Below are 16,467 nucleotides of genomic sequence, written 5' to 3'. Positions count from 1 at the left end.
GGCCAAAAATGTGGTCTCAATTTAAAAAATGCAAAAAATTTTAGTTGCGGCACCAACCTAACAATTCGAAAAACACCAATCACTATTTTCAAGCCCAAAAACATGTAGAATATTAAATATTGTCCAGGCACATATTATCGTTTAATAGTTTAGTCTTGTTCAATATTTCATAAATTTTAAATAAATTAATCAAAATGACGACCGGCACCGGCAGCACAGATCACTTACTTAACCTCTCTAATCTGTGCCGGCAGACAGTGGCGTGCGTCACGCCCTCCCAGAAAGGTAAACAACAACTTTCCCTCTTAATTGCGCTCAATTAGCAGGCACTTATGACTACATTACGATATTAAGAATATATTAAGAATGAGCAGATATGGTCTCACTAGCCTACTGTTAAAACTGAACAAGTTGGTGCCCCACTCGAGTCAAGCCAACCAAACCTCAATGTCTCAAATCAAAACGTTCGTTTTCCTAGACCTGGAGACCACCGGTTTGCCCCATTTGGAGCACAACAAGACCCGAATTACCGAATTATGTGCCGTGTCGGTCCGAGCGGACCACATCGAGCTCGGGTGCTTCCCCCGAGTTCAAAATAAATTGTCCTTGTGTTTCAACCCTATGAAGATGATTAGTCCCGAAGCCACCTCCCTGACAGGTAATTCGCGCTAGATTTTATGCGAAAAAGTGCATCTGGGCTTTCAGGGCTCTCGAACGACTTGTTGGAGTACCAGGCGAGTTTTTCGAGTGACGCAGTGGACGTGATAAGGAAGTGGTTAGAGATGAATCAGAAACCGATTTGTTTGGTTGCACATAACGGGAATCGATTTGATTATCCAATTCTGAGAGCGGAGGTCGAAAAAACGCGGAATAAATTACCAGAGGATATTCTCTGTCTTGACTCTCTTAACGCATTTAGAAGCATTGATACGTTAGAGGCAGAGGCGGTGAAACAGCCACCCAAAGGAGAAATACCGTTTGAGTTTAACGACGGTTATGATGAGCTTTTAAGCCAAGCAGTGGACGAGTATGAAAAGCAAATGAAACTCACACCTGAACAAGTACAAAAAATTAACGAAACGACGCCACAAAAACAAAAGATTTGCTCAACAACTGGAAATGGGGGCCCTGGCGCTTCAACCAAACGTAATTTTGGGCACATTAGGTATGTTTATCTATACATGCTTCTGCATGCTTCTATGCTTCTGCGAAATTTGACTTTGACAGCTAAGTTAAAAAAAAAACAAAAATGTTAACGTTTAATGAAACAAGGGACGCTCCAAATCACACAAAAATATCCCGCTTTTTCGCATAAGAGCAATTTCAGAACTCGTGAAAACCAAATTAAATATACAGGGTGACTATTAAAGATTGTGATTCAGGTTGGCAACAAACTTGTAATTTTACTTTGGCAACCTTGCCTCATAGGCTAATAACTAATTTTTTTTCACAAAATTTTATGTTTATTTTAAATTTTATAGATCTAATATTTTTTAAAAATCTAAATTCGATACCGTTGCTAAGGAAAACAAATGAAAAAATTTATAAAAAAAAGTTGCTTGAAAAAATCTGACTTCATTTTTGTGCTAGTATACTATAACTAATTGTGAAAATTTCAGGGAATTCGTTAGTTATAAATTGGAAGATGTTTACAAAAGACTGACTTCTAAAGAACCAATCAGTGCACATGAGGCCGAAGGCGATGTTACGATGCTAGTCACTTGTGCGGCGGTTTATGGCGAAAAATTCGTCAAATATGCAAACGATAATTCGAAAAGACTGTCAGAAATTCCAGCCATGACGCCCGGCAGAAGAATTGGATTTTAATGATTTTATCATTTTTTTATTTTATTTATACTGACTAATATGTGTGTTATGTAGTGCCTTATTTTTGGCGTAAGTATAAGAAGGATTATTGATATGTAAATTTAGCTTTTAATATGTAGTTTTTTTTTCTAAAACTTCTGATCAAAGTGACCTGTGACGTTCGGTTTGACTGTTTATGTTGCCAACTTAACTTCACTAAGGCCACTTTGATCAGAATCTTTAATTTTATTTATACAAGAATGTATAAAAATATTGATTAAATAATGACACAACTTGAAGTTTGGGAGGCCGGTAATGCAGGTAATGCCTCTGCCATTACATCCTCTCCTTGAATATATTTGGTATATTCCTCCTTGGTCACTACAAACGAAAATTGAGTCGTATGACTTTTTTCTCCTAAAACTTACGTAAATGCTTGGCAATATTCTCTGGATTATTTTCAATATCTTTGATAATGTAACCGATCCGGTTACTGATATTATTCAAAGTTATTGGCGCTAGATGCCCTATTAGATTGTTTTTTCTGCACCAGTAGTAAGGAATTGACTGGTCTGCGATAAATTCGTTGTACTCTCGCAATGTGGTCATAAAAACTTCCCTCAAGGATTTATTCCAAAAACTCTGATCTTTCTGCTCAATGATATGTAAAAACACAGTCTTAATGTAATAACTGGCAATGTTTGGGTGCGTCTTCTCCTTCAATTTCTTAAAAAAAAATTAATACTAATGAAAGCCAGGTTTGAATCGCACCTTGATTAGCTTAACCGCCGGTTTTAACCGATTTTTATTATCGATCAGCACTCTTTCCTGCTCCTGGAACGATAAACTCCAGTAGCGTCCTTGGGGATTCACCGGTCCTTGCGGTTTTTTCGGAACAATGAAAAATTCCGGCTAAAATTACAATCAATGATTTTCTCTCTCAAATGACATTAACCTTCGTTGACGGGAAGGGGTTGCTTCTGTAGCCATTAATCGGCCATTTGTCTCCAGAAAAAACGAAACAGGCCACTAAATCAACGTCCATAATTTTCTCCCCTGAACTGTGGGAAATCCCCAGTGTCATTGCAGGCCCGCCTTTCCACCAATTAATCTACAAATAAAATAGTTTTGTGTTAAAATAAAATTTAAAACAACCGTACATGAAACGTTCCAAATTCGTTTGTTAACTCGCAGGTGGCGTTGTTAACCCAAGGCAGCGTGTTTAGGGTTTTCTGGACCAGGCTTTCCATCCAACGTAGTGTTTTCCCAGTGTCTAGGAAATCGTTATCGGCTAAAAATTTTTTTCGAAAGTCTTTGTAAACCCGCCCTTCCGGTTGTCTCAACCACCCGTCAAGGTTGTTTAATTTGAGCCAAACAAAGCCCGGAACGTTGCTTTCATTTAAGACGGGCTGAGCATATATAGGAATGTGCAAAAGTATGTCCAGGTCAAATTCTTCAGGCTTGCCAACCTTCAAACCGTCATAAAAACTACCACCGTAGAAAACGCGCCTGAAGAGGGCCTTAAAAAGGGGGTCTTGAGTCTTCATTTGCTCAACAAATGTGCGCAACACCTGGAACAACTCGTTTTTTTTTGGAAGATGACTTTTTGGTACTTACAGATTCAAGAATTTGTTTGTTACCGCGTACATCTTCTTCTGGAAGTGAGATAAATCTCTTGTTGATGTCGTTCAAGATGTTTTCCATTTTGACGCAAAAATGTGGCAAATAAATTGCTAACTATAAAATTAAAATGCACGAAACTTGACCTTGCAATGTTTCAGTGTTAAAAATAGAACAAATAACAACACAAATGGTCTAAAGCTTTGTGTGATTCCTGGAACATTACCTAACTCTTGCTTATCATTATCACAATTAAATTACTCTTGATAATATTAAAAAGCACATTATCTGCGAACCATACAAATAATAATATTTTTACAATTGATTGGAGTACGTATAAATAAATGGGAAATAAAAATTACAATAGAAGTTTCACCATCTTCTGGGCTTGTGGCCTAAGGTCATTGAATTTATTTTTCTATTTTAGTATGTTAGGCCCTCTATCATTGAGTAGCAGAACGACATGCTCTAAATTTCGGGACATTTGCATTCAGTGTCGCCAATCTGGCGCTTTTTCAGCTGCAGAAAATGTCCTTGTATTTTTCGAAATAACTTTTAATCAAATCATTTTATTGATTTGCCGCAGTAGCAACATTTCGTAAAAAATACTGCATTTTGACCAAATTTACTAAATAATGTATTCGATAAAATTTACTGACTTTTTCAGAAGTTTTTGATTAATTTTGCAAAACATTTCGATAATAAAATAATAAATAAATAATAACAAGTGTTTGTTTTTTTCTTTTTTAGACTTTTTAATAAAGAAGACTATAACTTAGGAGGCGCAGAATTTTCGGAACCCAAAAAAATAGTACGGCTAAGTTAGAATGAGGGCGCCAGATCGATTTAAATTAATTTAAATCTTACCAATTCATTAGTTATATAGAAAAAAATGCAAAAATATTAAACGTTGGAGATTAAAATTTTTGTTAGAAAATGAGAAAAAAACTATTTTTTTAAAATATGGTTGGAGTTACTAGAAAAATATTAAGAAGAAATTTGTAGAAAATTACACGTTTTTGAAAACTTTCCAATCTAGTGGCTTCGCTACTGAAAGTTTGGCAATAACTTAAGGCGGCTTCACGCATTCTTTTTTTACGTGATTTCCATTAATTATGTATGGAAAATGACCACGTTTTTACAATTATTTTCACCAACAGAAAATTTGCATTGTAACACTGTTTGAAATTGTCTTACGTTGTGTGAACCTTACTTTAGACTTTACACTGACGTCATCACCAGTTTTCGCGCCTTTTTCGCCCAATGACCGCAACACGCATGCGTAAAGCGTTTAAACTGAGCAACAATCCCAAAACGATCTATAGCTCTTAAGTGAAAAGTGATTTTCCATTTTCGAGTGATTTCGAACTGTTTTTAACTAAATAAACAAAGATTTTCTCTAGTTGGAAGCACCAGTTGACACCAGTCGTTTGTGGCAATGTCTGAAATAAAAACTTTCGTTTTTTTCGACTTGGAAACCACCGGTTTGCCCAAGTTTGAAGAGAACAGGACCCGAATCACCGAATTTTGTGCAGTGGCAGTTAGAGCAGATCATATTGGACTGCAGACTGCACAGAAATGTAAACTTCCAAGAGTTCAAAGTAAATTATCTTTGTGTTTCAACCCTGCGAGGGCCATTTGTCCTCAAGCCACCAAACTAACCGGTAAATTATTGTCTCCTATTTTAGTGTGAGCTAAAAGTGTGATAATATAAACTTTCAGGGCTCAGCAATGAATTACTGGAACACCAGGCACACTTTTCGAGTCAAACCTTGAATGTGATAAAAAACTGGTTAGATGTAAATGAAAAACCAATTTGTTTGGTTGCACACAACGGAAACGAGTTTGATTTCCCAATTCTGAGGGCAGAGATCGAAAACACTGGCGAAAATCTCCCCGAGGATATTCTCTGTCTTGATTCCATTATCGCATTTAAAGAGATTGATACTTTAGAGGGAGGGGCGGTAATAAATCAACCAAATGAAATAAAAATACGAAAAATTGAGTAAGTAATGATGTTTATAATTGTTGACAATAACAAAAATTTTTTTTTAAATTTCAGCACGAGTTATAACTTGGGACATGTTTTTAAAAGACGCCTTTCCAAAAGACCACTCAATGCCCATGGGGCTGAAGGCGATGTAAACATGCTACTCGCTTGTGCGGCAGATTATGGCCAAAAATTCGTCAAATTTGCTAACGGGAATTCGACAAAATTCTCGCAAATGCCAATTATGAAACCAAAGTTTTGATTTTTACGACATTTTCATTAACACAAAAATGTTTTTTATGCTTTTATAATAACTGATTAAAGAATGTTGCAACTTAGTGTTTGGTATCACTGGTATAGTTCCCCTGCCCTCGCAAAAAACACTAAATTCTTCCCGTCTCAAAAAAATTACCCCCCGATGAAAATTAACAATTACTGTGAAACTGCTAGAAGTAGATTTTTACAATATTATTTCAAAAATCAATAATCATACAAAATTGAGCGTTTGCGGTTAAATACTTTTTCATACTTTTTTTTGAGCTCTACAATAAGTCTCAAATTATTGTCCAGCAATAAGTAGGGCTTACAGCTTCATTACCGCGTAGTTTAATACCCTTGTTTTTCTTTAAAAAATAAAAAAATGCTTAATTACCCGCATTATTTAAATTTCCCGCCGACGCAAGCTTTGACGCGCTTGCGCATTGTCCCAAAACAAATTTGTGCAAATAACCTCACTTTTTTGCCCCCAATGTTTTAATAATTTTGGCGTAATTACAACAAATATGACTCAGGTAGCGTCAAAAATACGACCACCAACACTTTGCCTCTCCAATTACTTAATTTTACAGATTGTTAAAAGCAAAATCGACCAAGCTTGCCGGGTGGCTGAGGAGTTCACAAAACTTTATTACGAAACTTCGGACAAAAGGCGACACGTAATTCGCCCCCTCGTGCGTCAAAACGCATAATTGAAATATTTTTTTTCTTCAGTTGATGTCGAAATTGTATCTGGATTCGGGTCTCCTGGCTTGGAACGGCAATGGGGTGAATGGTAACGAACGCATCCAGAAATTTTTCATCGATTTGCCGACTTCCGATCACATAATTAACACTTTGGACGCGCAGCCTGTCTTGGATTCGGCGGTAAATGGCCAGCTCACGTTCATGATCCAGGTCAGTGGAACGGTAAGGTACCAGGACAGGGTCCCCAAATCCTTCCAGCAGAATTTCATAATCACAGCGCAGGGCGATAAGTGGAAAATCGTAAGCGACTGTTTCCGACTGCAGGAGCCCCTAACTAACGATAAGAGTTGAAAAAATAAAAGTTTGTACGTTGAAACTCCATTTATTTCGTTTCATAAAAACAACAGGTATAAAATCCTTAAGCTACATTGATATTAAAAGCAAAGCGTAATGCCAGATTAATTGAAATGATACAATATGTACAAATAAATAAATGAGCAAAGTAAAAACAATCTACAATTTCAGTCTCAAGGGTTCGCGAATTTGGACTTTGTAAATCAAAGGAATGTGTTATCAAAACCAGTTCGTTACAGGGCACAGCCAGGACAGCTATTATATACAGAGTGAACATTTTCAGCCTTGACTTAAGGCAAAACATTTGAATTGTGCCGGCGTGATCACATTATTAACCTGAAATGTGCGGTAACAATAACTGATCCACATTTATTGGAGGACTAAAATTTTATACAGGGCGATTTTTTAAAACACAGGCGCTGGAGAATTTTTATTTATGGCCCGATTTCAAACACTAAAAATTACTTTTAATCGAGTATAAGCTGATACTCTTGTTAAAGTAATTTTGGGCTTATAATATTCAACTTTTTCTTTTTATAATCTAAAAAATATTAGTTTTTTTGTTCTCCTTTTGTACCTAACTTCTTTCAAAAACATTAAACAGAAAATCTCACCTTGGCACATAAAATTTGATCAGTTGTTTTAAAATTTATTAATTGTTACATGATTAATTGAAACATTATTTGCCTGAAATGTTTGGACGTGTTTTTGGTTTTGATGAACTTAAAAAACATGTTTAAACCTTGGAAACACACATTTTTGGCTCAATTCCGGCGATTTTTTTTGGCCATTATTTGGCTAAAAAACTGCTTAATAAATGCTATTTTGAGTGAATGCTTTACTCATTTCGGAGAAATTTTCGCAAAATCACTGCGTTTTTAGCCTACAAGATGAGTAAACACTTGAAACACGCAAAACTGAACAATTTCTGGTTGAAAATTTGCTAGATAGCTCTGAAAATCCAAAGAAAAATTTTTTTGTTTAGATTATAAAAACAAAAAGTTTAAAAAATGTGCCCAAATTTCCAGTAAAATAATTGGGTTTGTACCTGAAAAATGTCCTAAAGGCCATAAAATAAGCAAATTACAACTTTTTTTTATTTCGGGATTTTTCACCAAATTTTACTTATCAATTGAAAAATTATGTTCAAAAAAGCCAAAATAAAGCAATCTTCCACTGAAATTGATGATTTTTTTTGTTCGAAAATCCTAATATTAAAAACAAACTTAAAAGCTTGCTTCAATTATCAAAGAAGGCAAAAATTATCGTTTTCGAGGTTATTTCATGATTTTTGGGAAATTAACGCAAAAGGATTGGCTTCAGAATATGGTTAAACGCATAATAAATTCAAAACTAACTTCATTTTCAGTCTATTCGGTTTATTTCGCAAAATGACTTAATATTTCGATACATTTTTTGTTCACTTCTGAAATTTGTGTTTTCGAATTAATTTGGTGGAAATTCGGTTTATTTTTACAAAATTTTGCTAAAAGATGCTTTTCTGACCAAAAAATTATGCCCAAAAAAGAGAAAAAATATACTTTTGACTTGAATTTTTTCATTTTGAAAAATGTGTCAATTCTAAGCTTAAAACTGTACTTAAACCTCTACAGAAGACAAAAATTCACTAACTTCCACTCATTTTATTGATGTTTGATTGGTTTATTCGATTTTTACGAAATTTTGCTAAACGATGAAAATAATATTTTTTTGACTCAATTTTTTTTCGTTTTGAAAAATCTGTTAATTCTAAGCTCAAAAACTGTGATTAAACCTCCACAGAAGATAAGAATTCACTAATTTCCACCCAATTTATTAATTTTTGATTGGTTTTTGCGAAATAAATGCCGAAACAATACAGAACTAATTAGATTTTTTAATGAATTAATTTGGTAATTTTTCTATAAAAATTTGTCAAACAATTGCATTTCGGTTGGAAATCATTTAAAAAAGGCAAAATAACTCAATTTTAGTAATTTTTTTTGGTTCAGTTTTTGAAAATTCCACAAGAAGAATATATTTTATGCTTAAAAATATCTTTAAACTCTCATAAAAAGCAAAAATTACACCATTTGGAATAAAATCCAGTTGCATGGTGTCAATAGCTTTCTTTAAAATAAATTATTTTAGTTAAATAACAGATATTTGAAAAAATATTTTTCATACTTTCTTTTATTTACTACTTTTAACACAACAATAATGGCATTGGTTTTAACTTTTATTACTTTTTTCAAATCTATAAATTTTTTGTCAAAAAAGCTAAAATGTTTGAAATTATGAAAAGAAAATGGAAATTCTAATTTAAAATAACAAAGTTGTTATTTTACAGCCCAAAATATAAAGTGACGTTTAATGATTTTTTATTTTTTAAAATTGGGCCATAAAGAAAAACTACAGCGCCTGCCATTTTTTAAAAATCACCCTGTATATTTTATACAGGATGAATGGTGGTTTAATTCTGAAATGTCAGAAATAACCCATAATTGACTCACCCTGTACACATACTTTAGACCAAAATAGGCATTTAATATCATTGGCCCAAAACAGCAACAGATCTCTGAAAAAAAAAACAAACAAAAAAATTACACAGATACAGCGACGCTTCTCAGTCGAATTTCCTAATTTTGCTCTTCTGGGGGTACACTGGCGACGTCTAGATCAGGAAGCCCTCCTCCCACCGCCCCCTCGTCGTTATCGCCCCCCGGGGGCATATCCAAGGGGGCCATATCGAGCGGTGGCGGATCCGAAATGGTCACTGCAACAATAGGATTCCCTCTGGCGTCCAATTCCAAAGCTGGATCAGCGGTGGCTTCTGCCAGATTTGTGACACTTTTTGATTTAACACACTGGAAGTCAACGTGACGACTTTTCGCCTCCTCTTTCTCCCACGACATGTGGATGAACGGTCTTTGGACGTAATTGTAGATCACTTCGGCCCTGCCGCCTGGACGCTTCTTCACTTTTTCCTTATAGGTTGGATAACCTGAATTTGGAACACGACGCGTAACGGAGGGTTTTAATAAAATTAGATATACAGGCTGCTCAAAAACTGGCGCACCAACTCAGTGGTACGTTATTGAGAAGCAAGTGCAGATTACGGGAAAAATGTTGAAAAAATTCCTAAAGTTATATTTTAAAAAATCTGGAGCTACAAACTTATTGTGTTAACTTCTTTAGTTTTCATTATTTTTTTATGTTTTTATGTTTCACACCAGGTAATCGTTCCGTAACAAAACGATGAATAATTATTTTTAAATTTACTCTCAGATTTTAGCAGTTTTTTTAATTTAAAAAAATTAAAATTCATCCAAAAAATCACAATGTGTAGATGTGTCAACACTGGGAATTATTTCCTAGGAAACCGTTTCAAAAATAATTTATTTTTATTGTTGCTCAAATTCGGAAATAAAATTAACTAGACGCCCTCTGGTGATGACTTTTGAACTATGTCGAAAACAGTAAAGAAATTTTCGTAATGCCACATTTAACTGACATTTAATGAATTGTTCAACAATTTTGCGTGTATAGTGTTAATTATTTACAATAGAAAGAATTACTTTAAAAGTACGTGGTAGTAAATACTAGCGTTGACTTTGGTTCTGTAGTTTTTCGTGGTATAAAGTGTTTATTGTTGGAACTTGAAAGTGGATAAAATGTGAAAAATATTTAAATTTTGATTACAAAGTGTTATCAAACAGTTGTCTAATTAAGTAATTAAAGATTATAAGTAATGGATCAAAGCGAACACAAAGTTTGACTCAAGAAACCAATAAATTAGTGAAGTGTTATGAATTTTAGGTTAGAATTTTCCACTGAAAGAATCATGAAATGCTGCGGTAAATCTACAAAACTACAATAAAGATTAACAACTGCTGATACATTTAAACGTAAATTATGCCAAAAGGTAGGCTTTTCAATGTTTTTGTAATAATTTTCCAATAAAGAAAGTGAACCAAACAGTCATTCGTTATTCGTGTTTTCCTCGTCATCTCTCATTTGTCAACATAAGTTTCTTGCATCAAAGATGCAATAATCATTCCGCATAGGCAATGTAATAATTGTGAAGCCCCAAAATTCGTACAACGCTCAAAATATCCGAATAAACATTTTCCCGCCATTTATGGTTACTGTTTTCGACCTAGCTCAGTGGCGCCCCCAACGGTAATTTTACTTCCGAATTGCGATCATGACTGTTAGACAACGTTGCCACATATCATTTATCTAAAATCCGTTATTTATCAATAACTTTAATACAAAGAATTTTTTTACGATCTTTACTTTTATATGTAACCAGTTCTCTACCACACACCATTGAGTTGGTGCGACAGTTTTTGAGTACGCTGTATTTTTTACCTTCGATTCCGAGTCGAATTTTCTTCAAGCCTCGATCTTTCAACACTTGCTTGGCCACGTCTCTGTTTTCTATATATTTGAAGAATCTGTACATGGCAGTACTGTTGACAGTTTGACTGTATTCTTCGCCCATTTGTGGCGGGTATTGGTCGTCCCAGTCGACTGTATCGTCGTCCAAAAGAACGACAATGTGACACTCTCTGTCGCCTCTTTGGGCGGAATTTACCATGAGAGGAAGGATGAGTTCTTCGAGGAAAACTTCGAATTGGCAACGGGCGCCTTCATTGGACAGCTCGTGCAGTAAACCCCCTGGAAGTAAAACAATTCGTTCAATTTACACACTTTCGCAAACTTCTCACTTTTAATAACCGTATATTTATACATTTCATAATAAGGATATATTTGAATAAAACAAATAAAGCCGCCGGGAACAAGCCGTTAACGGTGCAACGGTTACTCTGATGACATTCCGTATTAGTAATCTAATTAAATGAGTATGAATAGCTTTTTTAAATAAACAATGTTTTATTACACAACAGGTGTAAAATATCTGTTATAGTTTTGTGTTTACCGAAGTCGAGGACAACCATGTGATAACAAGTTTTTATTTTATTTTGAAAGTACAATTTATTGAAGGTTTGAACTATACTGGGAACGGATGGCCGAAAGAAAAATTTTCAAATTAGTAAACCATTACCGTTAACACAAGTCAATTAATATCTCATTAAAACCCTATTTCTAAAGACCCGAAAAATTCAACAGTTAAATAAATAGTATAAAATTGTGAAATATCGCAATTTGTAAATGAAAAATAAATAGTAGTGATAAATTAATAAAATTAATAAATTTTATTTAAAAATAAAATGAAACAACCCGTATTTCTGACCATTTTTTTATTTTTATTAAAAAATAGTACACAAAACTTATGTTATTGTTTTTTTCCCTACTTACGTGACGTTCTTTCAAAAAAAAAAAAATAATAAATAATAAACTAATAATTTTTTGAATCAGATTTCATAAATAAACTACTCCATTTTTAAATTACTTGTTTCTCTGAATATTTTTACTGGAAGATGCAAAATACGACAAAATAAAAAGCTTCGTGGAAATTTATTAATATCGGATTTTTTTCGATCAGTTTATTTAAAAATAACAACTGACCTGTAAGGTAAAAGAACAATTTTTTGTGATTCTGTCTGTGGTTTTAAATAATTAAATAATAAATTGACAAGACTGAAGAATAGAGAAAAAAAAATACTAAGAAATATGTCCATTTTAGACTAAAATGAATATTTTTTGTTGATTTTTTTTAATAAAAGACAAAAGATTCAAAATTTATTGTGAAAGTAGCATGATTCTGAATTATTAGAGTTGATAAATTTAACTTTATAATCACAAAACCCTGATTCGAAGTTCTATTATTTACATATTGTTTATGGTAAAGTGCTTATTTCGGTTCTTTACAACATTGATAATAATGATAATAGTAAGGTCTATTTCATTATTTTTAACTCGAAAAAAAAATCTGTTATATAATTTTGTAAAAAGAAAGTTCAGAAAAATATTTCAAATCCTTACTTTTCTTGCTAATTACGAAATAACGATTATTTTTAACAAATTTTATGTCATAAAGTTTTGCAATAACTACGTATCAATTTATCTTTTTAATCCTGCCAAATGTGTCGTAGAGATATTAATTTATTGTTCTCATTTTACAATAAATTTACTAAAAAAAGGAATTTATTTAAGAACATAATTAATCCAACGATTTTTCAGATTTTTTCAACGAATTTTAAAATTAGGCCCAAATTTTTGATAATTTTGTCTTCCCTATTTTAGTAAACACCATCAACTTAATACTAGTATTTTGTAAATGTTATGTACTTCACATTTTCTTAATTAAGAAGTTATTTTTTTTGCTTTTCAAATTATTATTAAACTGTTGTCCACAAAATTTTTATCCGAAATTAATTGAAAACAGTATGTTTCTCAGAAACAGTGCTTTTGATTAATTAAGTTTCGCCGTATTTTGTTATATTTTTGAGGTTAAATGGTTAAAAAATAGGTCATAAATTTAAATTTTATGTATAAGTAAAAAAAGATTTCTGTTCTGTTAAATCCCATTGACAAATTTAGTGCCAAGAAGACTCATCAATTATAATAGAAAATTAACTATGAAACAATAATAAACAATTTTAGCAAAAATATCTAGTCTTCTCGATTCTTTTCCTTATTGCGAGTTTGTTTTTTTTTTAAAAAGCATAAAATTACAATTAGTCACGATCATACAAATTTTATCTTTAAGTTTCTCACAAATATATTAACTTATCTTTTAATTGTTTCAACTGTGTGACGGAGGAACAATTAGTGTTTTTTTTAACCACTTTGCATTGCAAAAGTATTTAAAGACACAAAATCGATTAGTAAAACCTAATTAGTATTTTATTATACGAGTTTTCTAAGATGTTCTATTGTGGTACGATTGGTTTTGGAGCCCGACGAAGGAGTGCTCCAACAGAATGAGTGCCACAATTAAGTCTTATCAAACGACTGTAAGGTACTATTTTTTCTATTTCTATTTTGTGGAAATAAAAAACTCACTTATTTCAATAAAGTATGACTTATAGGCTGTCCAACTATAAAACAATACAGCACGAAAGTAAGTTGTAACAATGACTGAATTATTGGTATTTTGGCATATTTCACGTGACAGTTAATTATTAAACAGGTCTACAGTGTGACCAACTGAATTTCACTGTCCCAGGCCACCACATATTTATCGCAATTTGCTGGAGTAATTTTATTATAAACAAGTTGCTTACTTAAATTTTGGCAGCGTACGGTGTTGGCATCAAAAGGCACCAGCAAGTAATCACAGGCCTCCCTCAGCTCCTGCACCGACACGGACGGGGGGCACTTGATCAGCCCCCCTTTGTAGTACTCCAAAATGGCCCTAAAAATCGTGGCAGGAATCCCATCAGCCACCTCAAACTCGCCCCTTTCGTTGGCCTGCGTGAACTCGAGATTGGAGCTGAACATGCGGCCCAGCATGGTGTTGGGGTGCGCCGTGAAGAGGGCCGGGTCCACCACGAACCTGGTGTTGTCCACCACCAGGGTCACCCTGTCGTCACTCACATTCGTGGGGCCCGAAATGGAGACGTTCGCTTGGCTCTTATTCGGGGGCAGGACGTTGCGACTTCTGCAAATTTGGGGCGTTAGGTTTGGGGGCGCAGTAGCGACAAGTCCTTGCCTATTGCGAGGAGCATTGTGACATTGCTTAGGCGTAGCTACAGAGTGGCACCGGGGGTCCGATAGGGACGTTGAGCGTTGCACAAGGCACGGTTTCGGCTTCGAACACGATCCATAACTACGCAAAGCAATCATTAATCATCGAAAAGTGGCCAAAGCCCGAACGAGGCGCTCGCACAACTAAATATAACAACACGGGTTGCGCAAATCAAACAATGGGTTCTCATGGCCTGACTTTCACTTGGTGCAATGCCTCGGGTTTCCGGGCAATGACGGGAATTGGGCAATTTTCATACCTAAGACGGTTTTTGAAGACGCGGCGGCGACGGTCGTCCGTGTAGTCTTCGGTGTCGCTGGAGGTGTCGTTGTTGGTGTAAAGATGGCGATCGCTCGCTCCTGCCATTTTTACACGAGGTAATAAACACTTCACTAATACATAAATGTAATCAGCACAATTGGAAATGTCTCTGGAACCGAGCCAGTACATAGAACAAAATACAAAGGCATGCACTGGGTGACAGTGACAGGACCAGCAGGTCACGGGATGAAGATAGACGCGATTTCTACACTGCTACCAACACAAGCGAAATTCACACGAATTTGATTTACTAGCGCTGTATTTATAAATTAACAAGTATCTCGTGCCGTCATGTATTTAATTTGCAGTAATGTTTTTATGAAATATTGTTTTTTTTTCAAAAATTTGCATACGGATTGGAAAATTCAGGTCTAACGTGTCATCAACAGAACAGTTTACTGTAGAAGAGTCATTGTCAGAAACGTATTTGTCTTGAACCGCCCATTATCAAATACAGCCAACTGCGTAAACGTACAGCAAATAAATAAAATAATACATATAATAATAAAATAATAAATAAAATAACTTTCCCCTCTCTTAATAGACACCTCCGGGTAGTGGACACGGCGGAGACCTTTTCACAACGGACATTTTTGTAGGAACGTAACAAAAGCATTAAAAATGTTGTTAAAAAACCTCTCTACGACGGACTTTCGTATAGGGGACGCGGACAAAAAATCCCCATAAATAATCCCCATAATAAAAATGAAAAATAAAAAAAAACTGATGACATGATTGATAAAGACTAGTTAAAAAATTATTGTAAAAAACACATCTTCTAAAAATAACTAAACAAAAATTAAAGATTTTAGGTAAAAACCTTTTAATTTCTTTTTTTAATTATTTTTATTTTAATTTGAAAATAATTTTTGTTATAATGTATGTACCTAATAATAAATATTAAAAAAATATACTAATTTGTTTTAATATTGAAATTGCCCCCCTCCTATTAGTGGACACCTTTCCACAACGGACAATTAATGATGCTCCATCGGTGTCCGTTGTTGAGAGGTTTAACATTATAGCATGAGATCGAAAATAACTACTGAATTAGAGCAAGCCTTGAAAGTGAAGTGTAACTTTAGCCACATCTTATGCTGTGTAAAACCAGGAAAAGACAACATAACTTCAAAGTGCGGTCGTAAATAAACGGCTAAAATGTGGCTAAAGTTTCGCAAACACAGCCTGCTCTAATTGCAGTGCATTTTTTATCTCACGGTAGAAATTTTCGTAACAATTTTTTATTTATAATTCTCTGAGACTACAAAAGCCACATGTAATACGTAATGCAAAAAGCCCCCAATAAATAGAAAATAATTGTATATAAAATGATTAAGTATGACTATTTTTTGTGGTCATTATCTATTATGTAAAACAACAGTATACATATTTGCAAATCTCTAAGAGGCTGTAATTAAAAAATGCATTTAAAATTGCAAAAATTTCAAACTATAGAAAAATATAACGCAGAAGTAGAAAAAACAGAAAAGAACTTCATATGCAGTCAAAAGAAATTACCGTTAGCCCATACTAGTTCTTAAAAACAATAGTCAAAAATTAATTTCTAGTTCCTTATAAATAAATTCTTTTTTTTTTAATACGTCATAGGTTCTTATTCTTATAATGGTCAGTTTTTTAATTATGATCACAAGTGCCTTGAAAGTGACTGTAAGAAATTTATAAATACCTGTTATTTTTATGTTTAACACGTAACTTTATATTTTTATATGTCTACAGGTTGATTCTAAAGTCTCGGACCAACTCTCGTTTGGTT

The 16,467-nt window shown here is 33.9% G+C and overlaps 5 protein-coding genes across 8 annotated transcripts; 3 read left to right on the top strand and 2 right to left on the bottom strand.

Moving 5' to 3' along the window:
* The first annotated feature begins 94 nt into the window (after positions 1-94).
* LOC657958 (three-prime repair exonuclease 1) lies at positions 95-2,105 on the top strand. Of its 2 annotated transcripts, XM_064359930.1 has the most exons (5): positions 95-214; positions 255-285; positions 366-658; positions 706-1,165; positions 1,620-2,105. In XM_064359930.1, the coding sequence occupies exons 3-5, from the start codon at positions 367-369 to the stop codon at positions 1,825-1,827; spliced, it is 960 nt and encodes a 319-aa protein (XP_064216000.1). In that variant the 5' UTR covers positions 95-214; positions 255-285; position 366; the 3' UTR covers positions 1,828-2,105. The 2 variants fall into 2 exon arrangements, with proteins under 2 accessions (XP_064216000.1, XP_969470.1); XM_964377.4 differs by lacking the exons at positions 95-214; positions 255-285 and having other exon boundaries at positions 305-658.
* Positions 1,928-3,832, bottom strand: LOC657875 (cyclic GMP-AMP synthase-like receptor). The gene is made up of 6 exons (XM_964305.4): positions 3,424-3,832; positions 2,967-3,377; positions 2,762-2,917; positions 2,578-2,718; positions 2,235-2,532; positions 1,928-2,187 (listed from the first exon to the last, which is right to left on the bottom strand). Exons 1-6 carry the CDS (start codon positions 3,508-3,510, stop codon positions 2,084-2,086), a joined length of 1,197 nt encoding a protein of 398 aa, XP_969398.1. The 5' UTR covers positions 3,511-3,832; the 3' UTR covers positions 1,928-2,083.
* A 617-nt stretch (positions 3,833-4,449) lies between these two features.
* LOC103312496 (three prime repair exonuclease 2) lies at positions 4,450-5,754 on the top strand. The gene is made up of 3 exons (XM_008193245.3): positions 4,450-5,090; positions 5,149-5,431; positions 5,489-5,754. Exons 1-3 carry the CDS (start codon positions 4,865-4,867, stop codon positions 5,676-5,678), a joined length of 699 nt encoding a protein of 232 aa, XP_008191467.1. The 5' UTR covers positions 4,450-4,864; the 3' UTR covers positions 5,679-5,754.
* A 339-nt stretch (positions 5,755-6,093) lies between these two features.
* On the top strand, positions 6,094-6,760 carry Nxt1 (NTF2-related export protein 1). The gene is made up of 3 exons (XM_008193243.3): positions 6,094-6,207; positions 6,265-6,351; positions 6,407-6,760. The coding sequence occupies exons 1-3, from the start codon at positions 6,199-6,201 to the stop codon at positions 6,728-6,730; spliced, it is 420 nt and encodes a 139-aa protein (XP_008191465.1). The 5' UTR covers positions 6,094-6,198; the 3' UTR covers positions 6,731-6,760.
* On the bottom strand, positions 6,742-15,487 carry mri (mrityu). Of its 3 annotated transcripts, XR_511378.3 has the most exons (6): positions 14,632-15,487; positions 14,337-14,453; positions 13,909-14,285; positions 11,087-11,395; positions 9,226-9,716; positions 6,742-7,069 (listed from the first exon to the last, which is right to left on the bottom strand). XR_511378.3 is itself a non-coding variant. In XM_015978752.2 (5 exons), the coding sequence occupies exons 1-5, from the start codon at positions 14,820-14,822 to the stop codon at positions 9,352-9,354; spliced, it is 1,359 nt and encodes a 452-aa protein (XP_015834238.1). In that variant the 5' UTR covers positions 14,823-15,487; the 3' UTR covers positions 6,742-9,351. The 3 variants fall into 3 exon arrangements, 2 of the variants coding, with proteins under 2 accessions (XP_015834238.1, XP_064215848.1); XM_015978752.2 differs by having other exon boundaries at positions 6,742-9,716; XM_064359778.1 differs by lacking the exon at positions 14,337-14,453 and having other exon boundaries at positions 6,742-9,716.
* Between the last annotated feature and the right edge of the window lie 980 nt (positions 15,488-16,467).

This window comes from Tribolium castaneum, chromosome 1 (genome assembly GCF_031307605.1).
Source record: "Tribolium castaneum strain GA2 chromosome 1, icTriCast1.1, whole genome shotgun sequence".
NCBI classification, from domain to species: domain Eukaryota; kingdom Metazoa; phylum Arthropoda; class Insecta; order Coleoptera; family Tenebrionidae; genus Tribolium; species Tribolium castaneum.
This window is presented reverse-complemented; position numbering and strand designations above follow the sequence as displayed.